Source organism: Mandrillus leucophaeus, unplaced genomic scaffold, assembly GCF_000951045.1.
Source record: "Mandrillus leucophaeus isolate KB7577 unplaced genomic scaffold, Mleu.le_1.0 Scaffold478, whole genome shotgun sequence".
Lineage (NCBI taxonomy): Eukaryota > Metazoa > Chordata > Mammalia > Primates > Cercopithecidae > Mandrillus > Mandrillus leucophaeus.
In genome coordinates, this window is record NW_012105120.1 from 1,098,628 (window position 1) to 1,119,473 (window position 20,846).

At 38.1% G+C, this 20,846-nt stretch overlaps 1 protein-coding gene across 6 annotated transcripts in view; it reads right to left on the reverse strand.

Annotated features, from left to right (window-relative positions):
• Positions 1-1,025: 1,025 nt before the first annotated feature.
• The window catches only part of NRG3 (neuregulin 3), a 1,213,654-nt gene continuing 1,193,833 nt past the window's right edge, over positions 1,026-20,846 (reverse strand). For 4 of the 6 annotated variants that reach the window (XM_011995217.1, XM_011995216.1, XM_011995220.1 and 1 more), the window contains 3 exons: positions 14,175-14,302; positions 8,902-9,072; positions 1,026-2,932 (listed from right to left, as the gene is read on the reverse strand). In XM_011995217.1, coding sequence (XP_011850607.1) covers positions 2,425-2,932; positions 8,902-9,072; positions 14,175-14,302 — 807 coding nt within the window. In that variant the 3' untranslated portion in view covers positions 1,026-2,424. Of the gene's footprint in view, positions 2,933-3,175; positions 3,248-8,901; positions 9,073-14,174; positions 14,303-20,846 lie in introns of all 6 variants that reach the window. The other 2 variants (XM_011995221.1, XM_011995219.1) reach the window with 1 other exon arrangement.

Sequence of the window (20,846 nt, forward strand, 5' to 3'; positions counted from 1 at the left end):
CCAGTAGATTTGCCAGATTACTAATGCTTTTTTAGAATACATGGGGGTGGGGTTATAGTCACATAATACAGTTTTTCGTCTTTTTAAAAAAGGGGTTGGACCAAGACATAAGTTTCATTGACAATCTTAATGTTTTCAGTGTAAACAATATGTTAGAATAACTGCAGTGAGTCGCACAGCATATAACTTCTTAATGGTAAATTCAGAACCAATCTTCCAGATAAGCAAGTACAACATTTTAGTTAGAAACAAAAGCAAAACAAACAAAACAAGAACAAAGTTGACTTCAACAAAGTTTTGAGGCCTTCCAGTTGTTTGATAATTGTGATAAATTTCAACACGATGACATATTGGATGCCCAACTTATTGGGTTTTTATAGACCTGTTGGTTTTTAAGACCATTTTCTAAAATGTTCCCATAGATGTATTTTTAAATGAGAACTCAGATGATCTAGACATTACAAATTTATAATAATCTTTTGAAATTCTACCAATATCACCTCCATATTCAAAACAATGGAACTATAACAGAACAAATAATAAATATCACACAACCTTTTGTTAAATATAAAGTGCGTTTTTACCAGTGTTTCAACATCTGAGACTTTGAATTTCTATTAAGTAGTTCTGATAAATACATAGTGCTCTTTCTTTTTTCTGGATGACAATATGTCTAATAACGGATGTTCCCAAAGAGCAATTTGCAATGTATTTTCAACAGAAACAACTTAACCTGAAATAAGAACTGTATATATTCACTGCTTGACTCAGAAATAGTTATATTCCTTTTCCATGGAATGTGTCTTCCACCAAGAGATTTTAACCAAGGTCTTCCCAAACTGCAGTAAAAGAAATCTTTTATGCTTTCAAATACGGTGCCTTTTTATTTAAAACAGTGTAAACATAACAACTCAACACCACCAATAATTGGAAAAAGACTGGGTATGTGAACACTAATTTCCTCATATGTCCCATGAAAGTGAGGGTAAATAAACAGACAAATCTTCAGGAGAGGTTTCAGTTCACCTTAGCAGTGGTAAAAATATTGCTTTATTCCAAATGAACATACAACACAATTTACTGTTCTCTTGGGGGGCTTCTTGTGAACTGAATAGTCTGGGTTTTTTTATTTCAACAATTTATTCTTCCCATACTAACCACAGAAGCCAAAGCCTTGGTCCACACATAGTAGACTTGCTATAAAATAAATAGCAATGAGGATGATGAGAAAGCAAATGGTAACTGTCAATTTGTTAACTGTCTTGTGTTAATAATTTAAGTAGGCATGATTCAAAATAAACACACACCCTCAATTAACTCACCTTATGATACTGATATCATTAATGAGCCAATAGTTGATCCTCTCAAAAGTATTCACATCAGAAAATGGTCTAGACAGTGTCAAGAGTTTTATACGACCCCACCATGCAAGTGACCTTGATTTAAGAACTAACTGAACTTTATACTTAATGGAAAAATTTAAAGTGAACAGATCTAAGAGGGAAATACTTTTTCTGAATATTAGATTCCCTGATGTTTCAGAACAAATTTTAGCAAGCGTAATACGCGCACACATGCACACACATACGCACAATGAACACATGTGCTTACAGCATATGTGTCCGCGTGAGCAAGTCCACACACACACACGCTCGCACACACATGTGCACACAGGCACACAAAAACTGAGAAACGCTCCTCCAGAGCCTCTAAACAATCTCAAGGAAAAACATTTCTATTAGCATGATTTTAGTGACACGACATAGTGACTTGTTTGTCTCTTTTTCTGTAATAATTTCATACCTCCAGCTGAGATCTGTGCATTCAAATCTCAGAGGAAGGTGGCACACAAGAGTAGTTAAGATTGCCCCCGGTTTCTCCTTCTATCTCCTGTCCTCCTCCCCATTGCAGAGTCTTTTGTGGCATTCTCCAAAAATCAAATAGAAAACACTACATTTCTCGACATGACATAACCTGTGATGAGGCTATTGGGTGAATAGAAATTTAGGGCTTGGGACTGGCAAGCCAAATGGCAAGGGCCACCTGCTCACTGGCGCATCCAACTGCAGGATGCAGCTCTCCTCTTTTTGAAACCAGTGTGTTTTCATGAGACACTGGCACTTGTGGGGCCAAGGGTCTGAATTGCCCACATCTTCTAAGAGCCAAAGAGGACAGTGTTGGGACTAACTGAAATTGGATTCAGAATTCTACCCCAAAGCTTTAATGGTAAGCTTTATCCCTCCTGAAACATTTCTTTCCCTTAAAAAAATATTTTGTTAAAAAACACTATGATATGAGGGCGATAGACTATTTGGTTTCTTCTAAGTAGATGCTCTTAAATTAATGCATATAAATAATTTGTATTTGATTTCCTCTCTTTCCTGTTGAGCAAAGCATAGAATGCACAGATTCCTACATCTCCAGTCACTTGGTCAATGCAGAGTCTCTTTGTATTTCATTTCTTAAGACAAATTGTGCCTCTCGTTCTGATTTGGCCGTGGGACTCAGGGGGAGAAAGGCTGTGTTTTCGCTTGCACTGTCCTCGGTTTCTACGCTGGCCAGTTCGTAGTCTTCTGACCGTCTGGCATCAGTCAGAATTCGGATCTGCTCCTGGACAGTTTCTAGCAATATTTTCACTTCCTGTTGTTCTGCTATAAGACAATCGCTGACTGGAATACTCACATTGACAACGTCAGCTGAATAGGAGTTTTTGCACCATTTGATGCTTTTGACTTCAGAAATCCCTGGCATTTGCAGGCAGGTTTCCTCTAAACCCACTGAAGGGATGATGGGCACAGAACTGGCCCTTGTGGATGAATAGCCCACCAGGTCCTTTTGCTCCAAGCTATTAAAATAGGGGTTTGTCTCTCTTGAAGGCAGTTGCATATTTATTGATGTATTTCGTTGAGTTTTTAAACCATTGGATGAATACCTGAAAAAGAAACACAGTGTTACTCCTTCTGCCTTCTGCTGGGCTTTGTTAGAGCAATACTCAATCCACAAAGCACTTTTCACATGCACCATCTCACTGAATTCTCACAGCAACCCCATGAGACGGATAATAGATTCCCAGTTAAACAGAGAAGTAAACTGAAGCTCAGATAGGTGAAGTGACTTGCCCAAGGTCACACAGAAAATAAGTGACAGACTGAGACTCAAACCCAGATCTTCTTACTTTAAGTCCAGGGGTCTTTCAACACACCACAGCTGTATAGGCAGGTGGGATATAGTCTTCCTGACCTCTATCCTAGAATACAAAGTAAATGGGGATTGAGCAGGTAAGTGTGGCCTTTCCATTGTGACAAACAGGACACCCATAATGGCATTAGTCCACTCCATCAACTCGACCACCCTCTCAGCCCTGGGTTAGCCCAGTAGACTTGTTGTGGCCACCCTAGTTGAAGCCAATCAAGAAGCCCAATATTAAGCATCCAGGTACTACAATCACGAGTTTTTCTGCTTCACACCGATTTTAGGGGATCCAAATCCAATTTCCACTGGCACTGTGCTCTAAAGGAACCACCTCACTGCCAGATTGCCGAGCCAGCAGATGGGAGTGGGAGGATAACGATTCCTCTACCTGCCTGGGGCTGAATATGAAGTGGGTCTCATAGGGCTTCTATGCATCTAGCATCTTTCCTTACAACCAAGTAACCAAGAAACCAAGTAAGGTAGTTCTTTGGTCCATGGCAAGGACTTGTCAAGAACGCCAATATGCCATTGCAAGTCATTTGAATACAGCAGAATCTTCTAACTTCCCTTATTGCCTGTTCAGGGCTAGTAAATCTTTCTCCTCTGTGCTGTTCAGGGACAGAAAATGGGACAGGTACATAGCAGATTTGTAGAAATGGGGTTTTGGAACTTGAACAGTAGTGTCTTATTCTATTTCTTAGTTATTTGTCCCTAATTTAAATGTTAAACATTCAAATTTTGACACAATTTAAACGTATCAACCTTCCATACAATAAATCTCATTTCCTTGACTTCCATTATTATGTAAATGAAAATCATGTTTATACATGTAGATACTAATTGCAATGCAGTGTGTTGCATACTAAATACAAATCTTTATTGTAAGGACATGATTGGGAGCAAATTAGAGGTCTTTCCACCAGACAGTGAACACAGACAGGGAAGAGATTGAGGCCTCTGTAGTCCCATCCTCTCTTACTGTGCCTAATACGGAATTGATAATCAATACACTTTAACCAAGTGAACACATGAATACATAAAGAAGTCTTCAAGGTAAACTCCCCCTTTATATCCTACTTAATGTCTGTTTTCAAACTTAATAACAACAGCTAATATCTGTACAGTGCTTGTAAAAATCACTTTCACCTCCAATTAACTTGTTTTATTTTTTAAAAACCTTGTCGTTTATCTATTATTATATTTAATGGATGAGTAAAATAGACTAAGATGATTTTCCCAAAATTATATCTTTAGTAAGAGTCACACAGAGAATTTAAACCCAAGTTGTCTTATTCTAATTATTACTGTCAATGTTAGAGGTTGCTAATGAATGAATATATCCTAAGGTGAACCAGAATACCTTTTCGGGGATATGTAATCTTTATTCATACAAACTGCACAGCAACATATTTGGAAATTCTTGGGGAATATTACTCCATTCTCATTAGTGTTATATAACTGAAAATATGAGCCTAAAAGTTCAAATCAATAAATCACTTTCAACAAGAAGTAAGGAAACAAAATTCAGGCTTTTGTTTTGCTCTCAGCACCATCCTGTTAGCATGATTTGTATGTATGAAAATATAGAAAGTCTGCCTGTCAGGTTCACCAGTGAAACAGGGACAAGAAATGTAGCCAGGATAGCATTTCACATAAATATCATCAGGGTATACCAGCAGGTAGAATCTGCTAAGTTGATACGCGATGGTGATAGGTAAAAATTCTTACACTTGGATCTAAACAGTTGGATAAAGGTGCAAGTATCTTAGAGAATGTTTTTAAATTGTAAATTCAACAAGTCAACTAGGTGACATGACTAAGACATAATCAAAGGCAATTCACGCCAAACTTTGAGCATTCTTCTCATTTGCCAGAGGTCTGACTAAAGGATTTAGATGAGAAAGAGGAATTGCAGTGGACTATTATGTGTTACTTTCCAAGTCAGGCTTTGAACACATGCCTGGCAACAACCAAAATTTAAAATGTTACCATGACATGAAGATGAGTTGTAAACAATGAGAACTTTCCTAACTGTGATTTTGTTTTGAATTAGACATGATTTCAAGTTCTAAAATTACTATATGCTCTGGAATCTCAGGCAAATGGCAGCCTCACTTTAATTTTGCCATCAATTAAAACAATCAGGTAATAACACTAACTTGATTGCTCAGAGGGAAGGGGAATTTTTCTGAGGACTAATTGAAATAATGTCTCTGCCCTGTTCTACTAGAGACACAGTGGCAAGCCTCATGTCCCCCCAGAGATGCTATGAGTGTCCCAGCACTGGTATTCCAGCAGAAGTTTAAGTGAGAGCTACATTTCTAGATGTAATTTCTGAGTCAGAGGATTCAAAGTTCTGTATCCCTTGAGGGCCACTGATGCTTCCACAAGTTCTGTCCATGAGCTTGTCATTTCGTTTTGGGCCAGTCTTCCTCTCATCCTCAACAAAGAAATTACAAATGCATCTTGTCTGTAACTATGTGAGTCGAAGCATTCTTTTAAAGAAGAAAGATTCCAAGTATTAGTCACTTGGTTTGGTTCCCAGTCATTCATGAGTCATGCTAAGGAATTTGTGTTTCTCTAGGAGACTCCAAACCCTCTCAGTTCCTAGGGCACATGACAATGAATGAACAGACTATTCTGAAGGAATCCACACTTTCCTCTGAAGTCAGAAAATTACATACTCCATTTACAAATCATCAGCCATAAATGTGGTTTTCTTCATATTCCTTGTTGATTTAGTGGTTTAGTTAGTCAGAAAAGCCAGTATTCAATCTCAGCTCTTTTACATGGGACTGTGTATGTCACATTGGGCTAGCCATTTAAATGCTGATATCCTTATTGTGCTTATCCATAATATTTCTAAAGAATAACTGAAGGAAGTATATAAAGTTGCTAGCTAGGTGTGGTAGGTATTTAGTATATTTTGAATTTTATCTACTTCTAAGATGTGAATCCAACTTTTGTGATCCCATCTCTTTTTGTCTGGCATATGAATACATTAGCTTGATTTTCCTGACATGATACAATTAAAACTCTCTGAGCCATTACCATGGCTGTCATTGACCAGGGTTCCAGTCATGACAAAGTTTCCTCAAGAATCTCCTCTTCACCTCACTCCTTCCCCAGGCCACAATAAGATAGACGTTAGGTTCAAGCTGGGCTGAAGTTCTTGCCAAGGAAAGAAGCCAAATACGTTGGGAGCCTAACTGTCATAGACAGTGCCCACTTGCTTGGTAAACAAGCAGCAGATAGCTGATGGCTCTTGCAAATTCATTTCCCCCTCCTCCAGGCTGGGGCCAAATTTAAAGAGGGCCTTTAGCTGTGAAATTCTATTACCAATCCCATTTCCAGTCCAGAGAGACAGTCAGCCCCATGGGAGTGGAAAATAGCTGTTTATAAGAACTGAGAATGAGATTATTCCCTGAGATTCATTGTGCTGGGCATACAGTGACTTACACTTAGAGTCACCATTTATCAGCATCTGGTAGATATCACACATGGGAAAATACCTGTGACCAGGCAGCTGGAGAGAATATTCCAACCCAATCGTGACTGAACCAAAACAAAACCACCACCATGCAGAAAATAAGTGTGAGTCTCCTAGGAAGTTAAAAAAACAAAGCATTGCCTGAACATGTAATGTGATCTCTGAGCCCCTGATGATATGTGCATGGTTCAAGCTTGAGCCTGGCGTAGGCTCCAAGCACCCTTACTCCTCGAACATATGGAATGAAGGTCATAACAGTGCCCAGTAGAAAAAAAAAAAAAAAAGCAGCATGGGCTGGGTTTTTTGTCCACTCACAAAATCTCTAAAGTTGGTTTTCCCTCATTTGTTCTTGTAACATTCATCCCAGGGATTTTATGTATATGTATATAGTCATATTCATTAGCAAGAGGCATCATTAGTCAATTACATAGAAAAGGCACTATGAAACATGATCAATTATAATTATGGGTTAAATGCAAGCCTGCTTTTCCACAGATAAGACCAAGAGAAATGCAAACTGCTTCTTGACTCGCATTATACATTTTGAACCCCTTGGCTGTTATGTTTGCTTTGCAACTGTCACCCTAAATCTGTACCAAATGCCTTTTACAGTCCATTTGGAATTGCTTCAAAATTATAAACCTAGCCACCAGCCATTTATTTCCTATCTTCTAGTTTTCCTAAAGAAATCTGTTGCTGAACTTTGTTAGACAGGACACTGCTCGATATATCCCATTCCCATATGAAAAGAGAAACGTGAGATTCTATGCTAGACCTACCCACTGTTTTGGTCTTTAGCCTGATAGAGACAGTCTGGAAAAATCATCCAGGTCAAAGCAGCATAGAAACCAGGCCTGGCTCATTCAGAGAGATAAAAACAGAGCCACAAGAACCTGGCTTGAGTGAGGGAACTGATTTCTGAAATTTCTAGAATAAACTCCGATTGCATTGCTCTTGAAATTATTGAAAAAATTATAACAATTACTGTAACAATAAATACCAGTACCATTTCTCTGCTTACTATGTGTCTACTGCAAACTCTTTACACACATGGTTGTTTTAAACCTGCCCAACAATCTTCAGGGGGTTGACATTATTTTGCTCAATTATTTGTATTTTTCTTTTCTTTTTTGAGATAGGGTCTCTCTGTCACCTAGGTTGGAGTCCAGTAGCACCATCTGCACTCACTATAGGCTCCATCTCTGAGGCTCAAGGGATCCTCCCACCTCAGCCTCCGAAGCAGCTGGGACCACAGGTACACACTACCATGCCCAGCTAATTTTTGTATTTTTGGTAAAGATGGTGTTTGCCATGTTGCCCAGGCTGGTCTCAAACTCCGAGCTCAAGTGATCTTCATGTCTCAGCCTCCCAAAGTGCTGGGACTATGGGTGTAGCCACAGTGTCTGGTCTATTTTTCTCAATTTATAGATAACAGCATCTAAGACCACATCATAAAATATTCTCAAAGTCACACTAGTAGTAAGGAGCAGAGATGGGATTTGAAGTCCAGTCAGTGTAAGTGAGGATCACATGCTAAGTTGGGTAGTTTATGCCAACTACGTGAATAATGGCTAACATTCATCCTGTACTCAGCTCACCATGCTTTGAGGCCTCTATGGATCTGTGTTCACCAGAGGAAGGGACATCTTTTGCACTGTAAAGAGCAGCAACGATGGTGTCCAAAGCCCATCCTTCTACCCCTGTACCATGAATAACTTGCAGATATGAGTTTAGTAAGTTGTACTTTGACTTTACACTCTCAAGATTGACCCAGATTCTACATTCAAGCTCAGGGGAAGCAGATACTGTATATATGCCATGAGTTATTGTTTAGTGTATTGTTCACAATACTTATCAGGAATTAAGTCCTTTTCCTAATCTGCAGATGAAGGAACACTGTAATCCTCCTTTGATTTTTTAAATCAAAGAGAAATTTCCAGTTGTATTAGCAAGTGATCTAATAACATATTGCCTAGATATCTACACTTACTTTCTTCCTAATTATATTTCTTTCTAATGTAATGTTTTCCCGATACCTATTTCCATCACACCTATACTTTAAAGTTGGTTCACATTTTGTAGAACAAAGATGGCAGTAAGCATACATAGCTAGTTAATGAATAAACCAATGAATAAAACCCCAAGGAACTTAAAACTTAATTTAAAGCTATGGCATTAAAGACACCTTCCCTAAATTCCACTGCTGTTTTGAGACCTACCCTTGGCAAGGTATCGTATCCTGGTCTGGGATCCTTGATTCTTCGAGTTGCTGATATGCTGGTCCCACAATTCCGCCTAGCCTACTTCGGGGTGACGGGGGTGTCCTTCTGAAGGCATTCCTATGGAGCATGCCACTCCTTTGCCCTGGGCTGCAGCAAGAGGATAAACTCCTGCTGAGGTGGAATGAAAACAGACAAACAAACAAACAAAAGACATCATAGCAATAACCTCACAGGTGGCTGTCCAAACTTTGCAAACACTGAATCTGCACCCCAAGTCCTCAAAGTTCTAGGCCAGGGGCCATCCATGAATATAGTATATGTGGTAGAATGGGATCAGGAATAGCCCAATCCATTTTACCTTTGGAGACACTGAGAAAAAGGGAAGTTCCTGGATTTCTGGCTTTCTAGGTTAGAGCGTGACTGATGAAAATCACTGCCACTTTCCAGCCAGGGTAAGAGGCGAACTTAAGGAATTCTCAAGCTCCTCATTCCCATCCATCCTGATTATCCAAGGCATCGTTGGTGTCTCTCTGATAGAAATAAAAATAGCCTTCTTATGAGACACTGATGAAAACTAAACACAGTAAGCCCAGAAGGGATTTATTGGGGAAAATATTCACTTATTAGTGATAGAATTAACAAATTTTAATTGGCATTTTCTCATTAACATATGTTTAAATCCCCTGTTCACTACCTCAGATTTTAATCAATCTTGACAAACTAAATTATTTTTCTTCGGAGTTTGCTTTTAATAAACATCTGATTATATAGTTTATTTGACTCATACATCCAAATGCCTAAATAACTATATGTTTATAGATGCCATCAATGAGCACAACATTTAAGTGGCTTACACCACAGGCCTTAACAAAGTGAGAATTCTTACATAGATTATGTACAGAAAAGACCTAGACTCTATAAAAATCCATTGCTGATGAGACTTATTACCTGTTCCTTATCCATTCCCATCTCCACCCCACTTAATTAACCCTACTGTAGACTGGTGAGGAGAACTTTGTTCACGTGTAGACATTCCACGAGATGCTAGTTTATGTGGTCACACTGGTTCTGCGGTGCTCAAATAATAAAGAAGCTGAGAATTTTGTGCTGCATTCTCATTTAACTCTGTAAATATCAATACAACCATAGAAAGAAATATGAAAACATTCTCGAAATTTTAATAAATTTATGAATGTTCTAAAGAAACCAGTCTCTCAAAGACATTTTACCCATATCACTATATTATTTGGGGTTTTGTCACTTTTCTTCCATCAATATTACTATTAATTCTACTTAGTCAATACGAAACAGGACTTTGCAAATATTATTTAAGGTCAGAGTTTGAAAATCTGATATTTGAGTGTTAATAGCCACTTTCTTGGTTGTGGCAAGGTGACTGATCAATCTCTATATTCCTCAAGCCAACATTAACTTCCTAAATTTGTGCAAGCAGAAGATCATATCTGGTAACATCCTTTATTATACCTTTATTCTTTTTTTTTTTTTTTTTTTTTTTTTGAAACAGAGTCACCCAGGCTGAAGTACAGTGGCACGAACTCGGCTCACTGCAACCTCCACCTCCTGGGTTCCCATGATTCTCCTGCCCCAGCCTCCCAAGTAGCTGGGACTACAGGTGCCCCCCACCATGGCAGGCTAATTTTTGTATTTTTAGTAGAGATGAGGTTTCACCATGTTGGCCAGGCTGGTCTCAAACTCCTGACCTCAGGTGATCCACCTCCTAGGCCTCCCAAAGTGCTGGGATTACAGGCGTGAGCCACTGTCCCTAGCCCCTATACCTTCATTCTTTATCATGATACTTCTGGTGTGGTGTGTCCCTAAATGCCTAACAGGGGATGTCTAGTTAGCTCACTAAGCCCACAAGTTGGAGAAGCTCTCTAGCAGCTAATTTGCTTCCTTGCCTTCCTACTTTCATCTATCATCCAATGGCAATGATGGGATCTGCAGGGCGTGAAGGATGAGATGCTAGAGTTAATTAGCTGCAACTGAGTATAAGTCTTGGGTCTGCAGGTAACTAGTTGCTGGAAGCATGATGCTGGCGGAGGTACTTGTAGCAGTCAGAGTCCCGGACAGACATAGATGGCAGTTTAACTTGGTTCATTGCTAGAGATTTTGCTATATACAAAAGTGTGATCAGTGTTTGAGGGGAAAAAAAGCAATAAAGGAGGCTGCCGTGTCTCAGGACTACTATGAGAAGCTATTATTATCCCTCTGACTTAAGGGACAAGGAGAGGGAGCAGTTCCTAGAATGGAGAGAGAAAGTGAATTGTAAGGAGGGGGCCGCATTGCAGGCTCCATGGCCCCAGAAAAGGGACATACTGAAGGCAACCAAGCAGGGAGGAAGGGTACACAAGGGCCATGACCTCACTCTCCTCCCTGCCGTCTATCTCATGCCTGTGCCTCACACTGAACCCACAGAAACCAGAGGACAAGGGAGCCTGCAGCCGTCCTGGTGTACAGGGCAAGGCAGAAAACAGAAAAGGTAGAAATTGTTGCCAGTGTGAAAAGGGAGTGGCAAAAGGAAGATATCAGCGTTCTACTTAAGAATTTTCCTAGGTTCGCTATGGGATGTGGAGGTTTAAAGAGAGGAAGTATGCAAAGCATGGAGCATGGAGCCTGGCACACAGTAGGTGCTCCGCACGATAAGTTCCTCTAGCTCCCCTGCCACACCTGGCAATTCAAAGGGTCTTCTCTGTCACTGAAAACCCTGGAATTACTTCAATGCAAAACACCTACATACGTGGTTTTTATAAGTGACACGGCGAGGCACAGTGGCTCACACCTGTAATCCCAGCACTTTGGGAGACTGAGGTTGGCGGATTACCTGAAGTCAGGACTTCAAGACCAGCCTGGCCAACATAGTGAAACCCCATCTCTACTAAAAATGCAAAAATCAGCCTGGTGTGGTAGCACGTGCCTGTAGTCCCAGCTACTTGGGAGGCTGAGGCAAGAGAATCCCTTGAACTCAGGAGCCGGAGGTTGCAGTGAGCCGAGATCACACCACTGCACTCCAGCCTGGGCGACAGAGCGAGACTCTATCTCCAAAACAATAAAATAATAAAAAAAGATAAATGACTTACATTGCCAAAATATACTGCAATAAATATGACATGCCGTAATAGATTTATTTTCTAAACAGATGGGATTTTTTTGAACTAAACATTAGAAATAATGGCTCTGAATTAATAGCTTTGTTTCGTACATGAGTTATCCAAATGAGTCATATTTGCAGTTCACAAAAGAAATTAATTATTCATAGCTCACTAAACTGTCACAACAACAAAGTCTATCAGTATGAACTAGTGACCTGTCTTAAAAAGAGTTTTATGCCTATTGATCAATCAGCTATTCAGGCCTTCTCACTCAGTGGCATTCAGGAAGTTATGGAGCAGTTTCCAGGATATATAAATCAGTGCCTGGGTTATCAATCATGAAAACGTTTAAGTCTATTGCATGTTTTACAGAACAAAAGCTATGATATATTAAACTATAATTTACAAAGTTCTAAAAGCATTTTGTGAGTCAACCCTTGCCCATCTATCAGGACACAATGTATGCTAACAGATACTGCAATGTCGTTGATCCAAACAAAAAGGAAGGTCTCTTAAAGATGTCCTTATTTAATCTGTGAGTGACTTCTAGACACCATAGCAGAAGCCAAGTTTAGGAAGGAGCATAAAAAAAAGCACATGAGAACTGGGGATAGTAATATTGCAGCTCAAACATATTAAAAGCTGATCTTTTAAAACAAATATATCAATTTTAAAACATTTATGACGGAATATAGTTAATATAATACTAGAATGATATTATACTGAATTACTTGACTAGGTGGAATACTACTTTAACATGTGTTATAATCAGGAGGAGAAAATACCATTTGGGGGAAAATATCCGTCTTCTGAAAGACTGGTAATATTGAACTTATTTCCCTAATTAAGACAACTTCCATTAGGTCCAGTGAAATGAAATGCTCTTTTCACAGGAAAATATTCTGTAAATGCAACATTGATATAAATCAAAACTTGCAGTAAGAATAGCTAAAGCAATTATCCAAGAGCCAAACATATTTCAATCCTAAATTGAACATAGATTCATACCATATTTTTTAAAATGGCAAACTCTCAGTGTTTTAATGTCTACTCATGTAGAATGAGAATAAAAATTACCATCAAGTGCTGAGGATTAGTGTCAAGAGTGACTAAAAATCTCAAAGTAAATGTGGCCAGAAACAATAAAATCCATTTCATGTAACTCATTAAAAGGTGAAGAAGAAAGTAGTTTTCTTCTATCATGTATGTGTCCAGCTTGGTGTTGTGCAAACTATTGCCTAGTATATGACAACAAAGGGGCAACAACATTCAACTTTCATTGCTGGGAACGACTGTTATTTACTTTTTCATTGTTAAAATGTTTAATTTTTCATAATTTTTTCAAATTGTAAAATAGTGTATATCTCACTAAGAAAAGGAAGCTTAAATCTTTGGACAACTTCCATAAAGACTGAGGATGTGTATCTGTCATTTGTCCTAAACTTCATCATTTGGTTTAGAACAAATACCTTAATCTAGCATTTGTCCTAAACTTCATCATTTGGTTTAGAACAAATACCTTTAATATTTGGAGTTTCAGAATCCTGATGTATCAAACAGAAAAGTGGAGACTAGAAGATACTGAAGGACAAGGTTAGCTTTAGAATGCTATGAAATGTGTCAAATAACTACGTTTTTGGCTTTTTCTCCAAAGCAGCCAATTTCTGGGGAGCTTGTAAGAAACTGCCACCCCATTTATAACAGAAGATTTTATAGACCCAAGAAGAAGATTCACCAGGCTTCTTCCCCATGGAAAATTTTATTTTGTAAGAACCGTGTTGGAAAACCTGAAGTCTGTCACATTAGGCTGCACAGGGAAGAATTACACATTAACTGTGTCATCTAGAAAAGGCAGGCCAGGTAACGTATTTTTAAAAATAGTTTTTCAGAATGCAATTTATTTTTTTAACTGATCTGTAGCTTTGATGGGTGTTATTTATAGTTCCATCAAGTTTCTTACAGGGGTAATGCTGTCTGCTGTGGAAACCGGTATCTTTGGTTTACCTGATGTGAGGTGTTTGAGCATCTGCTCCACAGAGAACTACAGGAGAAGCAAGAACAGTTGTCTCTCCTAGGTCATGCTGCCAGTCCTTGGCATGTGCCACCCAGCATACACACAGTGTGAACGTGCCCACTCCCACCATGATGAGCTACTTGTACCTGTGGTGTTTGACAGACTGGCTTCCTCTGTCAGGAGATGGGACTTCAGGGAATGACTGGGGGCCGACAAAACTTGACTCCATCATTTTCTCCAATGCAGTCACAGGATGCCTTTCCACCTTTGAATACTGTGGGAAATCACACGTACAGAGTTGAGATGAAGGATAAGTTATGGGAGGAGGGCCTAGAACACCAGAGCTAGGCACTGAGAAGTTACTGGAATGCCAATTCCTCCTGGTCACCTGATTAGAGGAGCAGGAGATGAGACATAATTTGTGTCCTATTTCCAACACATTGAGTATTCACCTCCCCTGCCCCAACCATCTCTGTGCCTAGACAGGATCCACTGAAGAGGGTTCTTCATGTCAGAATCCCAAGCCTGCTCTCTCATTTTTATTAATGTACACCCATGGCACACTGTGACTGACAGCCAAAAGGTGCTTACATATGGTTTAGTTGATGTACATCTTACCAAAAAAATTGAATTAGTAGCTGGGTTACTACTAATAAGGATTCAATAAACACTTATTAAATTTCATAACATTCTGAGAGTGATGAAAGACATTGGTTCAGAACATCTGGCCACCACGCTCCACTGTTTTTCTCTTTCAGCTTGTTAACAGGTAATTACCATGTTTCACAAGAGAAATTTGGAGCATTTCACTCCTTATAGTTCGGAACTCTTGGTTTCTCCTTTGGCTATAATAACTCGTAAGGTGTGGAAGCCTAAAGAAGGCTTATATAGATGACAACTTCAGAAAAATTTTACCCCAAAAGAAATATCACACGGCATCTCAAGAGTCAATAAGTTGTCAACTTTAATACTCCTTGCACACTGGGCGCTGGAACAGGTAGCAAAGGGTAGAAGAGTTCTCTTCTAGAAACTCCAGGTGAAGACTTTCTTTAGAAATAGAAGTTTAAGGATGCTCATCAAAATAAAAGAGAGTTTGGAGTCTGGATAGTCAGTACCCAACGTGTCAAGTTAAAGATTTTAAGTGTTATCCTGAGTAACTATAAAACTCTAACTCAGTATACCCTTTTTTTTTTTTTTCATTTCAAAAGCAAAGAAGCCACTATTAGAAGCATTGATGAAAAAAATCAAGTTAATCAACCTTTTTGAATCTCACATCTATATGGTGGGATAATAAAATGTCTCTTACAGGGTTGTTGAAAAAATTCACAAACAATACTTAATGCATTTGATCCAGGTAAAAAGAAGGTAGACACAATAATGAAGATGATACTCTAAGATGTTTTCTAGCCTTTTAGAAATATTATCTCTGAATTATAAGAAACTAAAGATAAATTCCACCCTAAGTCCCATTTCTAATCAGTTGGTAGTGGCTGCTTATAGTCTTATATTTACATATATTCTAAAGATGACTTCTGAAGTAAGAAATGGAGAAAGAAAGGGTTCTAACCAGAAGAAAAGTGAATCCAGGAGGAAGGAGTGGGGGATATTTTATTGTAATTTCTTTCTTAAAATGTCGGCTTTAAAATTAACGCTTGAAAGGAAAGTCCAAAGACTTTCAACAAGGCTGGAAGATATTGACAAGAAAAAGAATATAAAAAGACAGAAGAATGAACATTTGAAAAACAAAAAATCCAGGCTGGGATTGTAGAGAATAAAGACAATGTAACATATGCATGCTGATTAATTTTAGACACGGATGAACAAAACATATGTATTTAAGTATTAGAAATTAGACAGCACTAGAATATAAGAATTATATATAAGACATGAAAAAATTAAAATAATTTTAATTCAGCAAAAATTAATAAGAGGGGGCTGTAACAAGAGAGCATGGTAAATCGGAAATAAACAGACAGGAATAAGTGTGAAACTATCAGTGAGGATAAAAACTGTGGATGGTTAGATTTAACTATTAAAAGACAGATTCACGCACTGATTTTAAACATCTAGTCTTCTATGTTCTGAAATAACTAATTTAAAAACAACAGAGAAAAAACTCGATAGAATGGGTAGGGATATACTCTGCAAAGTATAGGGGGAAAAGTTTTTAACAGTAATAATTTCAAGTAAAACATAATTATGTATAAAATGCATTTTAAAAGGAACAAAAATGGATATTTCCTATTAATAGAATGAGCAATCTAGCAAGTGATAAATATTCATAAATTTTTATCTACCTAACAACATAGCTTCAATATGAAAGGCTTTCTCAGGCCAGGCACGGTGGCTCATGCCTGTAATCCCAGCATTTTGGGAAGCTGAGGTGGGCAGATCACCTGAGGTCAGGAGTTTGAGACCAGCCTGGCCAACATGGTGAAACCCTGTTTCTACCAAAAATACAAAAATTAGCTGGGCATGGTGGCATGCACCTGTAATCCCAGCTACTTAGGAGGCTGAGGCAGGAGAATAGCTTGAACTCGGGAGATGAAAGTTGCAGTGAGCTGAGATCGTGCCACTGTACTCAACTAGTCACAAAAATTATAAACCATTAACATTGTCATAACTTAATTACATACGAATTGTGGCAAGGAATGTAACTATGGATAACAGTAAAGTGTAATTTTAGTTTAATTTATATTTTTAGGTTTTGATAAAGAGAAGTGATACAGTTTGGATATTTGTCCCCTTCGAGTCTCATGTTGAAATTTGATCCCCAGTGTTGGAGATGAGGCCTGGCGGGAGGTGTTTGGGGTGTTTGGGTCATGGGGGTTGATTCCTCATGAATGGTTTGTGTCCTCCCTGTAGCAATGAGTGAGTTCTCATTCTATAAATTTATGGAAGAAGTAGTTATTTAAAAGAGCATGGCACCCTTCCCCCTTTCTCTTTTTTCTCTCTCACCATGTGGCACCTGCTGCCCTTTCTCTTCCGCCATGAGCAGAAGCCTCCTGAAATTCTCACCAGAAGCGGATGCTGGCACCATGCTTCTTGTACAGCCTGCAGAACTGTGAGCCAAATAAACCTCTTTATAAATTACCCAGCTTCCGGTATTGCTTTACAGCAATGCAAACAGACTAACACAAGAAGATATGAATGAACTGTTTGGTTAATGGAAATACATTTAAAAACCTTTATAAAACTATATGGGAGATGTATTCATAACCTTATGGGAGAAAGACATTTGTTACCAGGACAAAACACCTAGAGACCATAAAGAAAAAAATATGTAAAATTTGACTTACTACTAATTTAAATATTTTCAGTAACAAAAGTGATTATTAGTAAATCAAAATATAAGTAAAAGCCTGGGGAAACATTGGCTATTCATACGTTAAAGACGATTCTTAAGATATAAAGACAGAAATCAACTGGAAAGAAATTAAAGGCAACAGATGAACAAGAATTTCACAGAAAAATGAAGACAGGCAACATACATATGGCAAAGAGTGCAACTGCACTCATTATAAAGAGGTGGTAGTCAGAATAGAGAAAATTAAGCTAAGTGCAGTGGTGCACAGCTGTAGTCCCAGCTACTTGGGAAGTGGAGGTGGGAGGGTCATTTGAGCCCAGGAGTTAGAGACTGTAGTGTGCTATGTGATTAGCTATTGCACTCCAGGCTGGGCAACATAACAAGACTCTGCCTTTAAAATAAATAGAGAAATTTAAATTTCAAGAATATCTGATAAAGGAAAAGGCCCTGGAAAAGTAGCTGTGGTGCTAACTTGAAGAGCAAATTGACAATATGTTTCAAAATTTTAAATATACTTACTCTTTGATCCAAAATACTACTTTTAGAAATTCTATCATGCAAATTTCCACAATTGCAAAAGTTCAAAATAATAATTTCCAGGGTATATAAACAGTACAATTTTCCATAACGAAACGGAAATAAACACAAAAGTAAAAAAAATTAAAAACAATAGAAACGTCCACAAATGACTACTACACGGCCATTGAAAAGAATAAAAGGAAGGTGCAAAAAAGTACGCATATAAATCCATTTGTGTAAATAAGGAAAATGCAATTAATAGATATAAATAGATTGTATATATATTTATGATTATATATACAATTAGCCTGGTGTTTATATATATATATATATATACAGATTTTTAATGTACATATACATATATTTTTCTGCGTGCATTTGCATGTGTGTTTCTCATGCAACTACTTAGGAGGCAGATTTTTAAAATTAAAATAAATTATTAATTGTCTAATTAGGTGTTGTGCTTGGTAAAAAGTATATCCATGAGTATAAGCTATGGAGACTAGGGAACACATCAAGGTTTTGCAGCTTTAAGTTCAAAAGCTCCAATTAGTTTTCTTTTCAATAACTTCCAAAATAAGCCACATAGTGGCAGTAATGACCATGTCTTGAACCAGAATCTGAATTTTTCACAGTGGACCTATAAAGCCCGGTCAGTCTTTTTTGTAAAATAGAGTAAAACGACAGAGAAAAGAGAAGATACAGAGATAATTTGGAAAAGGTGATTGTTTTCGACAACCTTAAAAATCAAAGATCCAATGCATAATGGAAATACCTCTATGTGTGCTTCATTATTGATTAATTGTGTATTGCAAAGTATCCATGGAAAAAGTCAGATGAATAGACATGTTTACTAAAGTGCAATGATATCCTGAATATCTGTGTGACTTCTAAGCTCTATAAAAGACATATGAGGGTTTGTTATCTTTTTTTATCTAATTAATTGGTTTACAAGAAAAACCTGGGTGCCTAGAAGGCCTAGCTACAAAAACAAGTGAGATGCTCTGGGCAGATCCATGACAAACTGAAGAAAGCAAGTATGTTCAGCAACTGCAGAGAGCTGTGATATGGTTTGGCTGTGTCCCCACCCAAATCGCATCTTGAATTGTAGCTCCCATAACTCCTACGTGTTGTGGGAGGGACCTGGTGGGAGATAATTGAAGCATAGGGGTAGCTTCCTCCATACTGTTCTCATGGTAGTGAATAAGTCTCATGAGATCTGATGGTTTTATAAGGGAAACCCATTTCACTTGGTTCTCTCTTCTCTCTTGTCTGCTGCAATGTAAGAGGTGCCTTTTGCCTTCCACCACGATTATGAGGCCTCCCCAGCCATATGAAACTGTGAGTCCATTAAACCTCTTTTTCTTCATAAATCACGCAGTCTCGGTTATGTCTTTATCAACAGTGTGAAAACAGACTAATACAGGCTGCCAGGGGACAATATCAGCCAACTATTTCTGGAGCATGCAGACCTTCTAGAGAAACTGCCAAATCATTAAAAAATCAGTAATTCCCTCCCTCTCTCCCTCCCTCCCTCCCTTCTTCCCTTCCTCCCTTCCTTCCTTGTCAAAAAACCCAATTCATCTTTTGTACCATTAGTTCATAGTCTCTGCTTGGGTTCTGAGAGATAGAGGGCCTTGTCCAAAATTCTGGATAACACTCATAAATAGAATCAACCTCTTAACCTGTTCTGTTTATTGATAGTGTTCATGACAGATATTTCCTAAATCTGTTATTTCAAATGTTTGACTTATTGTGATATTAAACAGTTGTTTTTATTTGTATCGTTTTGATCCATTAATATAAATATGTTTCCAAAATTTATTATTTTAGAACTTTTTATTTTTTTCTCTGACAGCATTTTGTTTTAGTGACTACATTGTACCTGAAATTCAAGTTTAAATTGTTGGTATTCCTATCCAGAGGTTGCTTGAAACTTGTGGAAGCATGATAAAAAGTCTAATAATTTGACCAACTTCCAAATGATATTTCATACATTTTGGCTGAAAATGAATTCAGGTAGTTCTGGTTTCAGTTTTGACAAGCTAAGAGTTTGGAAGTCACTATTCCTATCCTAGCAATAGAAAAATAAATGAACAAACTGAAAATCTCTTCTTGCGTTCATTGGATAATTGAGGTTGCAGGGCACACTACCACCTTAAATCTGGAGAAACAGGTGAATACAGAGAATAATGGCTAAGATCAGCTTTTCTGCAACTGAGTCTGCTGGAACCATAAATTGTTAGGAAGGTTTAAGAAGTAATTTGGACAGGTGGCTGGAATTTGTATGGGCACTAGAACGAGAGTTGGGGTCTGTAGTCTTAGATAGAATGTCCATACTTCCATGAGTTTGGCCTCCAGGAACCACATCAGGTTCTCACAGGAAAGAACCCCAACAGCAACAAAAATCATCTACTGTCTCTGCCAGTGGAAGGGGAAAAGTAACCATTCTGAAATGCACACAGGGCATTCTCAATAACAACTGCCTACTCTTGTAGTAAAAAGATTTTACCAGAGTCTTATCTCACTAGAAAGAAGGGCATTTCCCCAATTCCAGCTCTCTGTAACCTTTCCGTCTCACATAAAAGAGGACAAAAAGTGAAGAAACACTTGTGAAGGTCACAAGTTTTTAGCAGACAAAGGCAAAAGTACCGCCCAAGTGCACCGCCTAGCCGTTAAGTTTGAACAGTGCAAAGGTATGGTGTAACCATTGTGAGAATGCTGTATGTGTATTCTGTAACCGAAAAAATAAGTAAATGAATAATGGACAGTGGGAAGGAGACTTTTTGCTGTTGGAGTGGAAATTTATAAATAAGCAAGGGGAGAAGCGTAGAATTATTGATGTAGTTATGGATTAGAGTTGGGGGTAGACATCAATGTAGACACATGTTCAGCAGAATATAGACACAGATGCTTACACAGAAAAATTTACAGATTATGTTAGTCTATATACAACCTTTAATATATAAATATATATATTTATATATAAGAT